Source organism: Schistocerca nitens, chromosome 4 (genome assembly GCF_023898315.1).
Source record: "Schistocerca nitens isolate TAMUIC-IGC-003100 chromosome 4, iqSchNite1.1, whole genome shotgun sequence".
NCBI classification, from domain to species: Eukaryota; Metazoa; Arthropoda; class Insecta; order Orthoptera; family Acrididae; genus Schistocerca; species Schistocerca nitens.
The window spans coordinates 307,199,323-307,212,689 of record NC_064617.1 but is presented as its reverse complement, the minus strand read 5'-3'; the positions used below and the strand labels follow the sequence as shown (position 1 = coordinate 307,212,689).

Sequence of the window (13,367 nt, the reverse complement as noted above, 5' to 3'; positions counted from 1 at the left end):
GGTGCAGCGGTGCTGAACTCACATTTGGGATGACCATGGTGCAAGTTCTAATCGGGCCCTATAGACTTAAGTTTTCCATGGTTTCCTAAATATCTTAAGGTTTGATAAGTCTCTTAAGGCATATTCCTAAATGGATCCCTCGAAAGAGACAAGCTCTGACGCCCTCCGAGAACGCATCGTCGACCGGAAGTTAAACTTCACTGTAAGTTGCGCCGGATTTCTCTACAGTTTTCGCAAATCTAATTTTTTTCTGAGAAACAGAGCTCTGTGAATCGGTGGGAGCTAGGGTGAACGTTTTTTTCAAGTCCTGTTGCAAGCAGATATCGGAGATTTAGCAGAAAGAAACTCACCTTGCCGTTGGCGCTGTCTGGAACTTTCATCATCATGATCCCTATCAGCTCATCTGAAAAAAAAGGGAATAATTTATAAATTTAACGTTTTCGATTCACTCACAATAAGAGCAAAATATTTCACGAAGTACTTGGCTTTAAGGAGAGGAATTAAAATCCATGATGAAGAAATAAAAACTTTGAGGTTCGCCGATGACATTGTAATTCTGTCAGAGACAGCAAAGGACCTGGAAGAGCAGCTGAACGGAATTGACAGTGTCTTGAAAGGAGGATATAAGATGAATAGCAACAAAAGCAAAACGAGGATAATGGAATGTAGTCGAATTAAATCGGGTGATGCTGAGGGAATTAGATTATGAAATGAGACGCTTAAAGTAGTAAATGAGTTTCGCTATTTGGGGAGCAAAATAAGTGATGATGGTTGAAGTAGAGAGGATATAAAATGTAGACTTTCAATGGCAAGGAAAGCGTTTCTGAAGAAGAGAAATTTGTTAACATCGAGTATAGATTTAAGTGTCAGGAAGTCGTTTTTGAAAGTATTTGTATGGAGTGAAAGGTGCACGATAAATAGTTTAGACAAGAAGAGAATAGATGCTTTCGAAATGTGGTGCTACAGAAGAATGCTGAAGATTAGATGGGTAGATCACATAACTAATGAGGAGGTATTGAATAGAATTGGAGAGAAGACAAATTTGTGGCACAACTTGACAAGAAGAAGGGATCAACCAAACCGATATCTTTCCACGACGTTTCCGAGTTTGCATCGGCTACCAGGTTGTCTCCAAAGTAATGTGCGATTAGTATTAGTTCGCAAACTGAAGAAGAATTCAAGTGTGAACAGCACATTTCCCCATTCAGTTATGGGATCACCAATTTAGTATTGGAGGGCAGCGTGGAGGGTAAAAATCGTAGAGGGAGACCAAGAGATGAATACACTAAACAGATTCAGAAGGATGTAGGTTGCAGTAGGTACTGGGAGATGAAGGACCTTGCACAGGATAGAGTAGCATGGAGAGCTGCATCAAACCAGTCTCTGGACTGAAGACCACAATAACAACAACGCAAAAAATGTAAAGTAAGACGTATGTCCGCACTTTGATGTACTGATCAACTGCAGCTTCCTTCAGATAGGTGATATTATTGACAATACTGTTCCAATAATGTTTTCAGCAAACTATTGTCACCAGGAAGGCAACGTGAAGCATACTAGAGTCCAAAAGATGAGCATAATAACGAAAAAAGGATATACTGCCTAATCAGAATCTCGGAAGGGTTACTGAACACGCCACAGCTTAATCACAAGACATTTAGCATACAACAGTGCTCGAAATAAAATGCTAGAAAACTTATGATAGCTAAGACTGATGTTTGTAAGAAAATAACACTACTGGGAAATTTCCTACAGAGCAAAAAAGCTGTTAGTAGGGGACATGGTTACCACTAACAGCCATACATGCTGCACAGCGACTTGGCATGCCTTCAACAATATGGTTCAAGAGCTGTCTTGGCGGTCGATCCCATTCCTCTGCAAGAGAGGTCAGGAGGTCTGGATGTGTCCTTAGTGCAGGCTGACGGGATGCAATTCGCTTCCCTAATGCTTCCCAGGCATGATCTATAAGAATCAGTTCCGGGGACCTCACTGGCCAGTCCTTGCGGCGGACATCTCAACCTTCAAGAAATTCGTCCACGAGAGCAGCTCAATGCGAACGGGCGTTATCGTCCATAATGAGGAACTTCGGACCAACTTCAGCTCTGAAACGGCGAACTTGTGGTAGCAGCTCCTCATCTCTGTACCTCTGCGCGTTTGCAGTATTCCCCCGACCACCAACGGTGATGTGCAGCTCAATAGAGCCATTCAACATCATGCGTCCCCGCAGCATCACGCAATCACAACCAAACCGATATCTTTCCACGACGTTTCCGAGTTTGCATCGGCTACCAGGTTGTCTCCAAAGTAATGTGCGATTAGTATTAGTTCGCAAACTGAAGAAGAATTCAAGTGTGAACAGCACATTTCCCCATTCAGTCATGGTCCAATTTGAATGCTACATAGTCCACAATACAAGGGCCCGTCTCGGTGTTTGAGTGAGCGGGTTGCACACGGTCGGATGTCTGGCAAACAGACCTGTTTTTCTGATCCTCCAATAGTTTGACGGGGAAAAGCAGCTCTTGAGGCAGCTGCGAGCTCTAAAGCCAACTGTCAGGCAGTTACGGGCAGATATCGGTCTTGCTGTGGGGTAGTTATTCTTAATAGACCGTGTACTGGCCTGATAAGCACGTACTATCTTTCTCGAAACGGTGGACAAAGCTTCGAAATGACGCTTTGTGCCACATCCCAGGATAATGAGACTTCGATCTGCGCCTGGCCTGCTTCCAGGGGGCCGAATATTCTACCCTGCAAAACAGGGTTCACTTGGCGTCTTGGGGGACTGATGACCTTAGCTGTTTAGTCCCCCTTAAACATCCCAACAACCACCACCACTTGGCGTCTTTGTGGTTCAAAATGGTTCAAATTGCTCGAAGCACTATGGGACTTAACATCTGAGGTCATCAGTCCCCTAGACTTAGAGCTACTTAAACCTAATGAACCTAAGGACATTACATACATCCATGCCCGAGGCAGGATTCGAATCTGCGACCGTAGCAGCAGCGCGGTTCCGGACTTACACGCCTAGAACCGCTCGGCCACAGCGGCCGGCTCTTTGTGGTATTATGTTGTCAACGTCACCAAGAGACTACACTCTACTCATTATGCTAAACAAGAGAGACATGATTGGTCTCATGCATTGTTTGTGTTTACCTTTCGGTTACGCCGCTTTTCACAGCACGGGATACTCCTTTCCTATACAGAGCGAACAAGTATGGCTCGTACGTAAATATTTACGGTGATGTCTGATGATTGCTTGTATTTTCTCTTTTTGTTTTCGTGTTTTCGTAATTATGCTTAACTTTTGGACACAAGTGTACATTAGTTTGGACAACAGTTTCAGTCAGCAAGCTTTATATGGAAGGTTTGCGCAAAGGAGATTACCAGAAACTCCATATGTGTCTCTGTTCAATCATCACTAATTATGCCTGACCACCTGGCAAACGAGTTAGATCAATAGAGGTGGAGACCGTAGGTTTTTAGGCGAGTCGTGCAAACGTCCGTCTGAACAAGGCGTCATTGAACAGGAAAGAATGGCCGACGCACGCTCTTCAGCGCGTTCTTTTGCTGACAAATCGTTCCTCGTGTCTCGATTTTACCGGAATTGGTTTTACGTCTTTTGCGCTCTCCAGACCCACCGTTGAGTGTATAAGTGCCTGGACTATCAATCGCACCACTTATTTTGCAAAAGTTTGGGAAGCCATCAGAAGGCTCTGCGGTAAACACAATCGTTTACTGATAGTAGCACTGCTGAAACAGATGTGTCTCCAAACGACGCTCAGAGATATCGCTCAGACGCTGGCAGAGAATTTTGCAAAAACTGCTGCATATTCCAGCTAAGATCCGACGTCTCACGCATGCCGTGCGACTATAGGGAGAAGCAAGCCAGACTTTCTATGCAATAGTTCTGAATCCTACAACTCCTCTTTCTCCATGTCGAAGCTGGAAACGGTACTGTCTGAGGCACGTGACACTGCACCCGGTCACGACCCAATCGAGTACTGCATGTTCGACATTTGCCACCAGCGTCGAAGGAAATCCTCCTGGAATCTTTTAACATTATATGGCAAACTGGTAACTTCCCCAACTCGAAGAGGGAGGCAATTCTGATAACTCTCCTCAAATCAGAAAAGGACCAACTCGTTCCAGTAGTTATTGAATATCGCCTCAAGAACTGTATCGAAAAGTCCCTGGAGCGAACGGTTAACCGTCGTCTGGTGTGGTTGATAGAGACCGATAACTCCTTAGCCGCTCTTAGTGTGTATTCCGGAGATTTCGGTCCAGTGTTGACAGCCTGACCCTGATAGAGGCGTCTATTCAGCAAGCCGATACGTCACTGTATCGGCATATTCTTAGATATCAGTAAGGCATACGATACTTCTTGCAGACACAGTATTCTCGTAAAACTGCATCATTAGTGCTTTTGTGGCCACCTCCCTATCTTCATAAGATCTTTCCTGTCTCAGCGGTTTTTTAGGACCCGAGTTAGTGACATGCTGTCAGAACGTTTTGAGCACGAGAATAATGTCCCTCAGGGCAGTGTTTTAAGTGATACCTCCTTTGCCATAGTCTACAGTAAGGATTTCTGCACATTGCTCCTTATTTGTGGACGATTTTGCTGTTTTCTGTCTCTCCTCCATTGTTGCTACAGCCAGCCATCATTTGCAGCTTATACTGCGGAGGTTGGGGGGAGGGGGGGGGGCTGAAGAGACGAGTTTTCAGTTTTATGCAGATAAGTGTGTGTGTCTTCATATTAATCTTTCTCGTCGTATTTTAAATCTACCTGACTTGGACATGAGGGATTCCAGCCTACATTTTAGAGACTCAGCGAGGTTTCTGGGTCTCATTTTTGATTCTAAATTGAGGAACCTTCATGAAGTGCCTTAGCAACAGGTCTTGGGGAGCAGAAAGGGCACGTCTGCTCCAGTTTTATAGGGCTTTCGTGCGTTCGCGGCTCGATTATAGGTACGTGATGTACGGATCGGGAAAGGTCATTGACGCTGTCCACCATGAGGGGATTTTGATGGTCACAGGTGCTTACAGGACCTGTCCCAAAACCAGTTTCTTTTCTGTGGCCGGGGAACCACCATTCACCATCCGGCAGCTGCTCATGGAGCGCCAGACATGCAAGTTCCTTGCAGCTCCGTCTTCGCCCGCATGCCACATTGTTGCTCATCAGCCTCTGTAATGTCTTTTCTTCAACCATGACCCACAATGCCGTTTGGGATCCGTGTGCAGCGTGTGCTGGAGTCAGTCGGTATGGCGTAAATACATCCTCAAATCCAGGGTTTGCCATCCTTGTTACTGCAGAGGCCCAGAGTGATTTTAGATTTGGTGCAGTACAGGAAAGACGCACTCTTTCTTCTGTTTTTAATGTGATATTTTCTGGCCTTTTGTCTGAGCATCCCAACTATGTAGCTGTGTTTACGGTTGGGTCCAAACAGAGGGCCTCAGTTGGTCGCTCTCTTGTTTTCCTGGATCGAATCTTCAAAGCCCGACTGCCTAAAGACTTTACTACACTCCTGGAAATGGAAAAAAGAACACATTGACACCGGTGTGTCAGACCCACCATACTTGCTCCGGACACTGCGAGAGGGCTGTACAAGCAATGATCACACGCACGGCACAGCGGACACACCAGGAACCGCGGTGTTGGCCGTCGAATGGCGCTAGCTGCGCAGCATTTGTGCACCGCCGCCGTCAGTGTCAGCCAGTTTGCCGTGGCATACGGAGCTCCATCGCAGTCTTTAACACTGGTAGCATGCCGCGACAGCGTGGACGTGAACCGTATGTGCAGTTGACGGACTTTGAGCGAGGGCGTATAGTCGGCATGCGGGAGGCCGGGTGGACGTACCGCCGAATTGCTCAGCACGTGGGGCGTGAGGTCTCCACAGTACATCGATGTTGTCGCCAGTGGTCGGCGGAAGGTGCACGTGCCCGTCGACCTGCGACCGGACCGCAGCGACGCACGGATGCACGCCAAGACCGTAGGATCCTACGCAGTGCCGTAGGGGACCGCACCGCCACTTCCCAGCAAATTAGGGACACTGTTGCTCCTGGGGTATCGGCGAGGACCATTCGCAACCGTCTCCATGAAGCTGGGCTACGGTCCCGCACACCGTTACGCCGTCTTCCGCTCACGCCCCAACATAGTGCAGCCCGCCTCCAGTGGTGTCGCGACAGGCGTGAATGGAGGGACGAATGGAGACGTGTCGTCTTCAGCGATGAGAGTCGCTTCTGCCTTGGTGCCAATGATGGTCGTATGCGTGTTTGGCGCCGTGCAGGTGAGCGCCACAATCAGGACTGCATACGACCGAGGCACACAGGGCCAACACCCGGCATCATGGTGTGGGGAGCGATCTCCTACACTGGCCGTACACCACTGGTGATCGTCGAGGGGACACTGAATAGTGCACGGTACATCCAAACCGTCATCGAACCCATCGTTCTACCATTCCTAGACCGGCAAGGGAACTTTCTGTTCCAACAGGACAATGCACGTCCGCATGTATCCCGTGCCACCCAACGTGCTCTAGAAGGTGTAAGTCAACTACCCTGGCCAGCAAGATCTCCGGATCTGTCCCCCATTGAGCATGTTTGGGACTGGATGAAGCGTCGTCTCACGCGGTCTGCACGTCCAGCACGAACGCTGGTCCAACTGAGGCGTCAGGTGGAAATGGCATGGCAAGCCGTTCCACAGGACTACATCCAGCATCTCTACGATCGTCTCCATGGGAGAATAGCAGCCTGCATTGCTGCGAAAGGTGGATATACACTGTACTAGTGCCGACATTGTGCATGCTCTGTTGCCTGTGTCTATGTGCCTGTGGTTCTGTCAGTGTGATCACGTGATGTATCTGACCCCAGGAATGTGTCAATAAAGTTTCCCCTTCCTGGGACAATGAATTCACGGTGTTCTTATTTCAATTTCCAGGAGTGTATATTCGACGAAGAATTTTATGCGATCTTGCGGGCACTGGAGCAGATGAGACGTTCTTCCAGTGCTAAACTTCTTTTCTGTTCCGATTCTATGAGTGCCCAGTGCCCTTCAGTCTATGCAACGATTGTACCGAGCAGACAAAGTAGTCCAGAATACCAAGGATGCCCTCCACCAACTACAACGGCTGGGAAAAAGGATATCTTTCTGCTGGGTACCAGGGAACATGGGTATTGCAAGGAACAAAAGGGCGGATCTAGCAGTCAAGGAGGCATGTCGAGACCCTCAGTTATTTCAGTGTGCCATACCCCTGCATGCTACAGTCTCGCTGTTGAAATCTCGAATCTTATGTCGGCGGGTGGATGAATAGCTGTAAGTGGCAGACAGCAAATTTCATCTTGTGAAGCTCACAATGTGGCCGTTGAATACCTTCTTCTAGCCACGTTGACGGGACGATGTCCTACTTACTCTTCTCCGCATAGGCCATAGCCCTATGAGACATGGCTTCTTGCTCCGGCGGGAGGAGCCTCCTCCAATGTGTGTTACTTGTGGCGTACAGATTACTGTGCCTCACATTTTATTGGACTGTATCTTGTTTTACGACCAGCGGGCCGCGGCGGATTTGCCGACGGATCTGCCCACAGTTTTCAGTACCGTTATAAAGAATATCGTTCGAGTTTTAAAATTTTGTGAATTGTCCAATGTATTTCCCAAGATTTTAGGGAGATTGTTTCAATGTGTTGTAAGTGATCAGCCAGTTACATTTCCCTGTACTTTTCTTTTAGCCCCTTTGTCGTTTTACTTGTGTTTTAATCTCGTATATAGCTACTTTTACTAGTTTACGCTATTGTAGTGCACGTGAAATAGGGAGATTGTGTGGTCAGTTCGAATGCATGAGATTTTACCCATATTAAGTTTCTTTTAATTAGTGTAAGAGGGGCAGCAACCTTTTCAGTAGTTGCAGGGGCAACAGTTTGGATGATTGACTGATCTGGCCTTGTAACATTAACCAAAACGGCCTTGCTGTGCTGGTACTGCGAACGCCTGAAAGCAAGGGGAAACTACAGCCGTAATTTTTCCCGAGGAAATGCAGCTTTACTGTATGATTAAATGATGATGGCGACCTCTTGGGTAAAATATTCCGGAGGTAAAATAGTCCCCCATTCGGATCTCCGGGCGGGGACTACTCAAGAGGACGTCGTTATCAGGAGAAAGAAAACTGGCGTTCTACGGATCGGAGCGTGGAATGTCAGATCCCTTAATCGGGCAGGTAGGTTAGAAAATTTAAAAAGGGAAATGGATAGGTTAAAGTTAGATATAGTGGGAATTAGTGAAGTTCAGTGGCAGGAGGAACAAGACTTTTGGTCAGGTGAATACAGGGTTATAAATACAAAATCAAATACGGGTAATGCAGGAGTAGGTTTAATAATGAATAAAAAAATAGGAGTGCGGGTTAGTTACTACAAACAGCATAGTGAACGCATTATTGTGGCCAAGATAGACACAAAGCCCATGCCTACTACAGTAGTACAAGTTTATATGCCAACTAGCTCTGCAGATGATGAAGAAATTGATGAAATGTATGACGAGATAAAAGAAATTATTCAGGTAGTGAAGGGAGACGAAAATTTAATAGTCATGGGTGACTGGAATTCGTCAGGAAAAGGGAGAGAAGGAAACATAGTAGGCGAATATGGATTGGGGGGAAGAAATGAAAGAGGAAGCCGCCTTGTAGAATTTTGCACAGAGCATGACTTAATCATAGCTAACACTTGGTTCAAGAATCATAAAAGAAGGTTGTATACCTGGAAGAATCCTGGAGATACTAAAAGGTATCAGATAGATTATATAATGGTAAGACAGAGATTTAGGAACCAGGTTTTAAATTGTAGGACATTTCCAGGGGCAGATGTGGATTCTGGCCACAATCTATTGTTTATGAACTGCAGATTGAAACTGAAGAAACTGCAAAAAGGTGGGAATTTAAAGAGTTGGGACCTGGATAAACTGAAAGAACCAGAGGTTGTAGAGAGTTTCAGGGAGAGCATAAGGGAACAATTGACAGGAATGGGGGAAAGAAATACAGTAGAAGAAGAATGGTTAGCTCTGAGGGATGAAGTAGTGAAGGCAGCAGAGGATCAAGTAGGTAAAAAGACGAGGGCTAATAGAAATCCTTGGGTAACAGAAGAAATATTGACTTTAATTGATGAAAGGAGAAAATACAAAAATGCAGTAAATGAAGCAGGCAAAAGGGAATACAAACGTCTCAAAAATGAGATCGACAGAAAGTGCAAAATGGCTAAGCAGGGATGGCTAGAGGACAAATGTAAGGATGTAGAGGCTTGTCTCACTAGGGGTAAGATAGATACTGCCTACAGGAAAATTAAAGAGACCTTTGGAGAAAAGAGAACCACTTGTATGAATATCAAGAACTGAGATGGAAACCCAGTTCTAAGCAAAGAAGGGAAGGCAGAAAGGTGGAAGGAGTATTTAGAGGGTTTATACAAGAGCGATGTGCTTGAGGACAATATTATGGAAATGGAAGAGGATGTAGATGAAGACTAAATGGGAGATAAGATACTGCGTGAAGAGTTTGACAGAGCACTGAAAGACCTGAGTCGAAACAAGGCCCCGGGAGTAGACAACATTCCATTAGAACTACTGACGGCCTTGGGAGAGCCAGTCATGACAAAAATCTACCATCTGGTGAGCAAGATGTATGAGACAGGCGAAATACCCTCAGACTTCAAGAAGAATATAATAATTCCAATCCCAAAGAAAGCAGGTGTTGACAGATGTGAAAATTACCGAACTATCAGTTTAATAAGTCACAGCTGCAAAATACTAACGCGAATTCTTTACAGACGAATGGAAAAACTGGTAGAAGCGGACCTCGGGGAAGATCAGTTTGGATTCCGTAGAAATGTTGGAACACGTGAGGCGATACTAACCTTACGACTTATCTTAGAAGAAAGATTAAGAAAAGGCAAACCTACGTTTGTAGCATTTGTAGACTTAGAGAAAGCTTTTGACAACGTTAACTGGAATACTCTCTTTCAAATTCTGAAGGTGGCAGGGGTAAAATACAGGGAGCGAAAGGCTATTTATAATTTGTACAGAAACCAGATGGCAGTTATAAGAGTCGAGGGGCATGAAAGGGAAGCAGTGGTTGGGAAAGGAGTGAGACAGGGTTGTAGCGTCTCCCCGATGTTATTCAATCTGTATATTGAGCAAGCAGTAAAGGAAGCAAAAGAAAAATTCGGAGTAGGTATTAAAATTCATGGAGAAGAAGTAAAAACTTTGAGGTTCGCCGATGACATTGTAATTCTGTCAGAGACAGCAAAGGACTTGGAAGAGCAGTTGAACGGAATGGACAGTGTCTTGAAAGGAGGATATAAGATGAACATCAACAAAAGCAAAACGAGGATAATGGAATGTAGTCAAATTAAATCGGGTGATGCTGAGGGGATTAGATTAGGAAATGAGACACTTAAAGTAGTAAAGGAGTTTTGCTATTTAGGGAGTAAAATAACTGATGATGGTCGATGTAGAGAGGATATAAAAAGTAGGCTGGCAATGGCAAGGAAATCCTTTCTGAAGAAGAGAAATTTGTTAACGTCGAGTATAGACTTAAGTGTCAGGAAGTCGTTTCTGAAAGTATTTGTATGGAGTGTAGCCATGTATGGAAGTGAAACATGGACGATAACTAGTTTGGACAAGAAGAGAATAGAAGCTTTCGAAATGTGGTGCTACAGAAGAATGCTGAAGATTAGATGGGTAGATCACATAACTAATGAGGAGGTGTTGAATAGGATTGGGGAGAAGAGAAGTTTGTGGCACAACTTGACTAGAAGAAGGGATCGGTTGGTAGGACATGTTTTGAGGCATCAAGGGATCACAAATTTAGCATTGGAGGGCAGCGTGGAGGGTAAAAATCGTAGAGGGAGACCAAGAGATGAATACACTAATCAGATTCAGAAGGATGTAGGTTGCAGTAGGTACTGGGAGATGAAGAAGCTTGCACAGGATAGAGTAGCATGGAGAGCTGCATCAAACCAGTCTCAGGACCTAAGACCACAACAACAACAAGGGCGCTGATGACCTCGCCGTTGAGCGCCTATCAGCTGCAACCCCCCCCCCCCCCACACACACACACACAAGTACGTGCGAGCGCGCGCTCGTTCTGTAGGTTTGGTAGAAAAAAATCTATCTGATTAGGGCTGAAAAAGGAAGTGGTCTGTCGCTATACGTTTCATGTTTGTAACGGAAAATTACACAATATCGCGATCTGAAACAAAGCGACTTCCGACAGACTGGGGTTGGATTATACGAATTATGCCATATGATTATACGAAAGAGTACATTGCAATAAAGTGAATCGATGGATGGGGATCTACATTTGCTACATCTACATCTATACTCCGTAAGCAACTTTATGGTGTGTGGCGGAGGGAATTTTGTGTATCACTGTCACTTCCCCTTTTTCTGTTCCAGTCGCTAATAGTGCAGGGGAAGAGAGATTGATGCTAAACCTCAGTGTGAGATCGAATTTCTCTCATTTTACCTTCATGTTCTTTTTTCGATATATACTTAGGAGGAATTAATATACTGGCTATCTCTTTTAGGAACCTACGCTCTCGGAATTGTTACGATAAACCACTTCGTGATCCAGAACGCGCCCTCCCGCCGAGTGAAGTTGGAAGAGCAGCTCAGTGACGCTTTCGGGCTTACTAAACGAACATGTCACGAAACACGCTGCTCTCATTTGGATATTTTCTGTTTTGTCTATCAATACTATCTGGTAAGGCATATAGACTAATAAGAAAGACGCAGTTATCAGTCGACCGAGCGTTTTGTAATCTATCTCCTTCTTGGGTGGACTTCACTTTCTGAGAGTTATTTCGATGAATCTCATTCTGGTAGATGTCTGAAGACGCCTTGATATGAAATAACATCAGTGCGAATCGTTCAGATGATCTGGCAGATGATCTGGCGAAATTGTTCCATCGTCACTACGCATCTACACAGTTATCTTGGCGAATGTGTGGAGCGAGCAGGATAACAACCTGTTTCCCGAGATATAAGTCCTACAGCAAGTCGTCTTTTGCATATCGAAGTGATACTCAGTTAGTAATTATCTAACATTTTATTACAGTATCAGAGTGATGCTGACTGTAAAATTGTTGTAAGAGGGACGCTAGCTGTAATCTTAGATCGCTTTGGTCGTCACTCAGGGGAGACGAGAAATGTAGTTATGAGGTGAAGTCACCCAGCAAAGACTTTGAGTTATCTGAGGGGACGTTCACAAAATCTCCGTGGAGGATACCCATACTATTGCAATCATTTGAATCCCTTTATGAAGCGAAAAATACCAGGACATCTTAATTTTTATATGAACTGGATAGTCCATTTTTTTCTTCGGCAGAGTAACTCCTCTATTTAAATTGGGTGCACAGACATAGATAATCATACTAATAATGCCATAACACGCAGCTGAAATGAAAGTGGACTTTCTCATACTTCTCTCAAGCACGCAGTGAGCCCACATAGGGTTCCCGAAAAAAATAAGATGCAATAACTTTCTAGTCGGTAGACGAAATAACCTGCATTTTTTGTACCACCAAGAAACAGTACGGCAGTTACATCACTGGTGTAATTAATGATGCTCTGATAGCTTGGGAGAGAGCGCTGTGACTATAACGTCCACCTAAGAAAAAATGCAAGGGGTATTTTATGCTTCCCCTGTTGTTGCAATTAAGCGTAAGTTTAAACAAAGATAAGGCACAATATTGTCATTGTACTAGATGATAAAGCCATGGTTTACTATTTTAATAAAAGAAGTAATGGGAATGCTAGCATATTGGACACACGTGCTTTCGAAGCATATGAAATTTGTCACCAGCTCTAGTTTTTAGCCTGGTATTTCCAAATCGGTTAGTCGTTATATTATATGAAAGGTGCCTTGGTTACATAAGGAAAAAAATGAGCTAAGTTGCGAAACGGAAGAGGAAAGTGTCGAAGGAACATAGGCGACGAGGAAACGTTCTTAAGAGGCAGTTTTTTCACAACCTACGAAACATTCCATTTCAGTGAAAGCTTAAGTCAACATAACTGTAATAACTTCTTTCGCAGCTGATAAATTACGCCGTCCGCGAGTAATGGAAACATATGTGCACTGTACCGTCAATTATACAAACGATGTCGCGTCTTCCTTTCCAGAAAGAATTATCACGAATTTTGCAGCAGTTTGCTTTATTAAGTGTGAAGATATACATTTGGTTTAAAATAAAATATCCTTGGGCTTCCATATGCGTTAATGGTTCAGGCAGTCCGAACCCTCAGCCAAGTACCACCCGAACATTTTACTCACGGCCTTGTAAACGAGGATATTCGGTTGTGAATTTCCAGTTGTGGTTGGAGCCCAGCTTCCCAT

General features: G+C 44.8%; 1 protein-coding gene across 1 annotated transcript in view; it reads right to left on the bottom strand.

The window, feature by feature from the left end:
* LOC126251618 (general odorant-binding protein 56a-like) overlaps positions 1-13,367 on the bottom strand; it is a 33,553-nt gene that overhangs the window by 9,674 nt on the left and 10,512 nt on the right. The window contains exon 3 of the mRNA XM_049952159.1: positions 351-403. Within this exon, the coding sequence (XP_049808116.1) occupies positions 351-403 (53 nt within the window). The remainder of the gene's footprint in view (positions 1-350; positions 404-13,367) is intronic.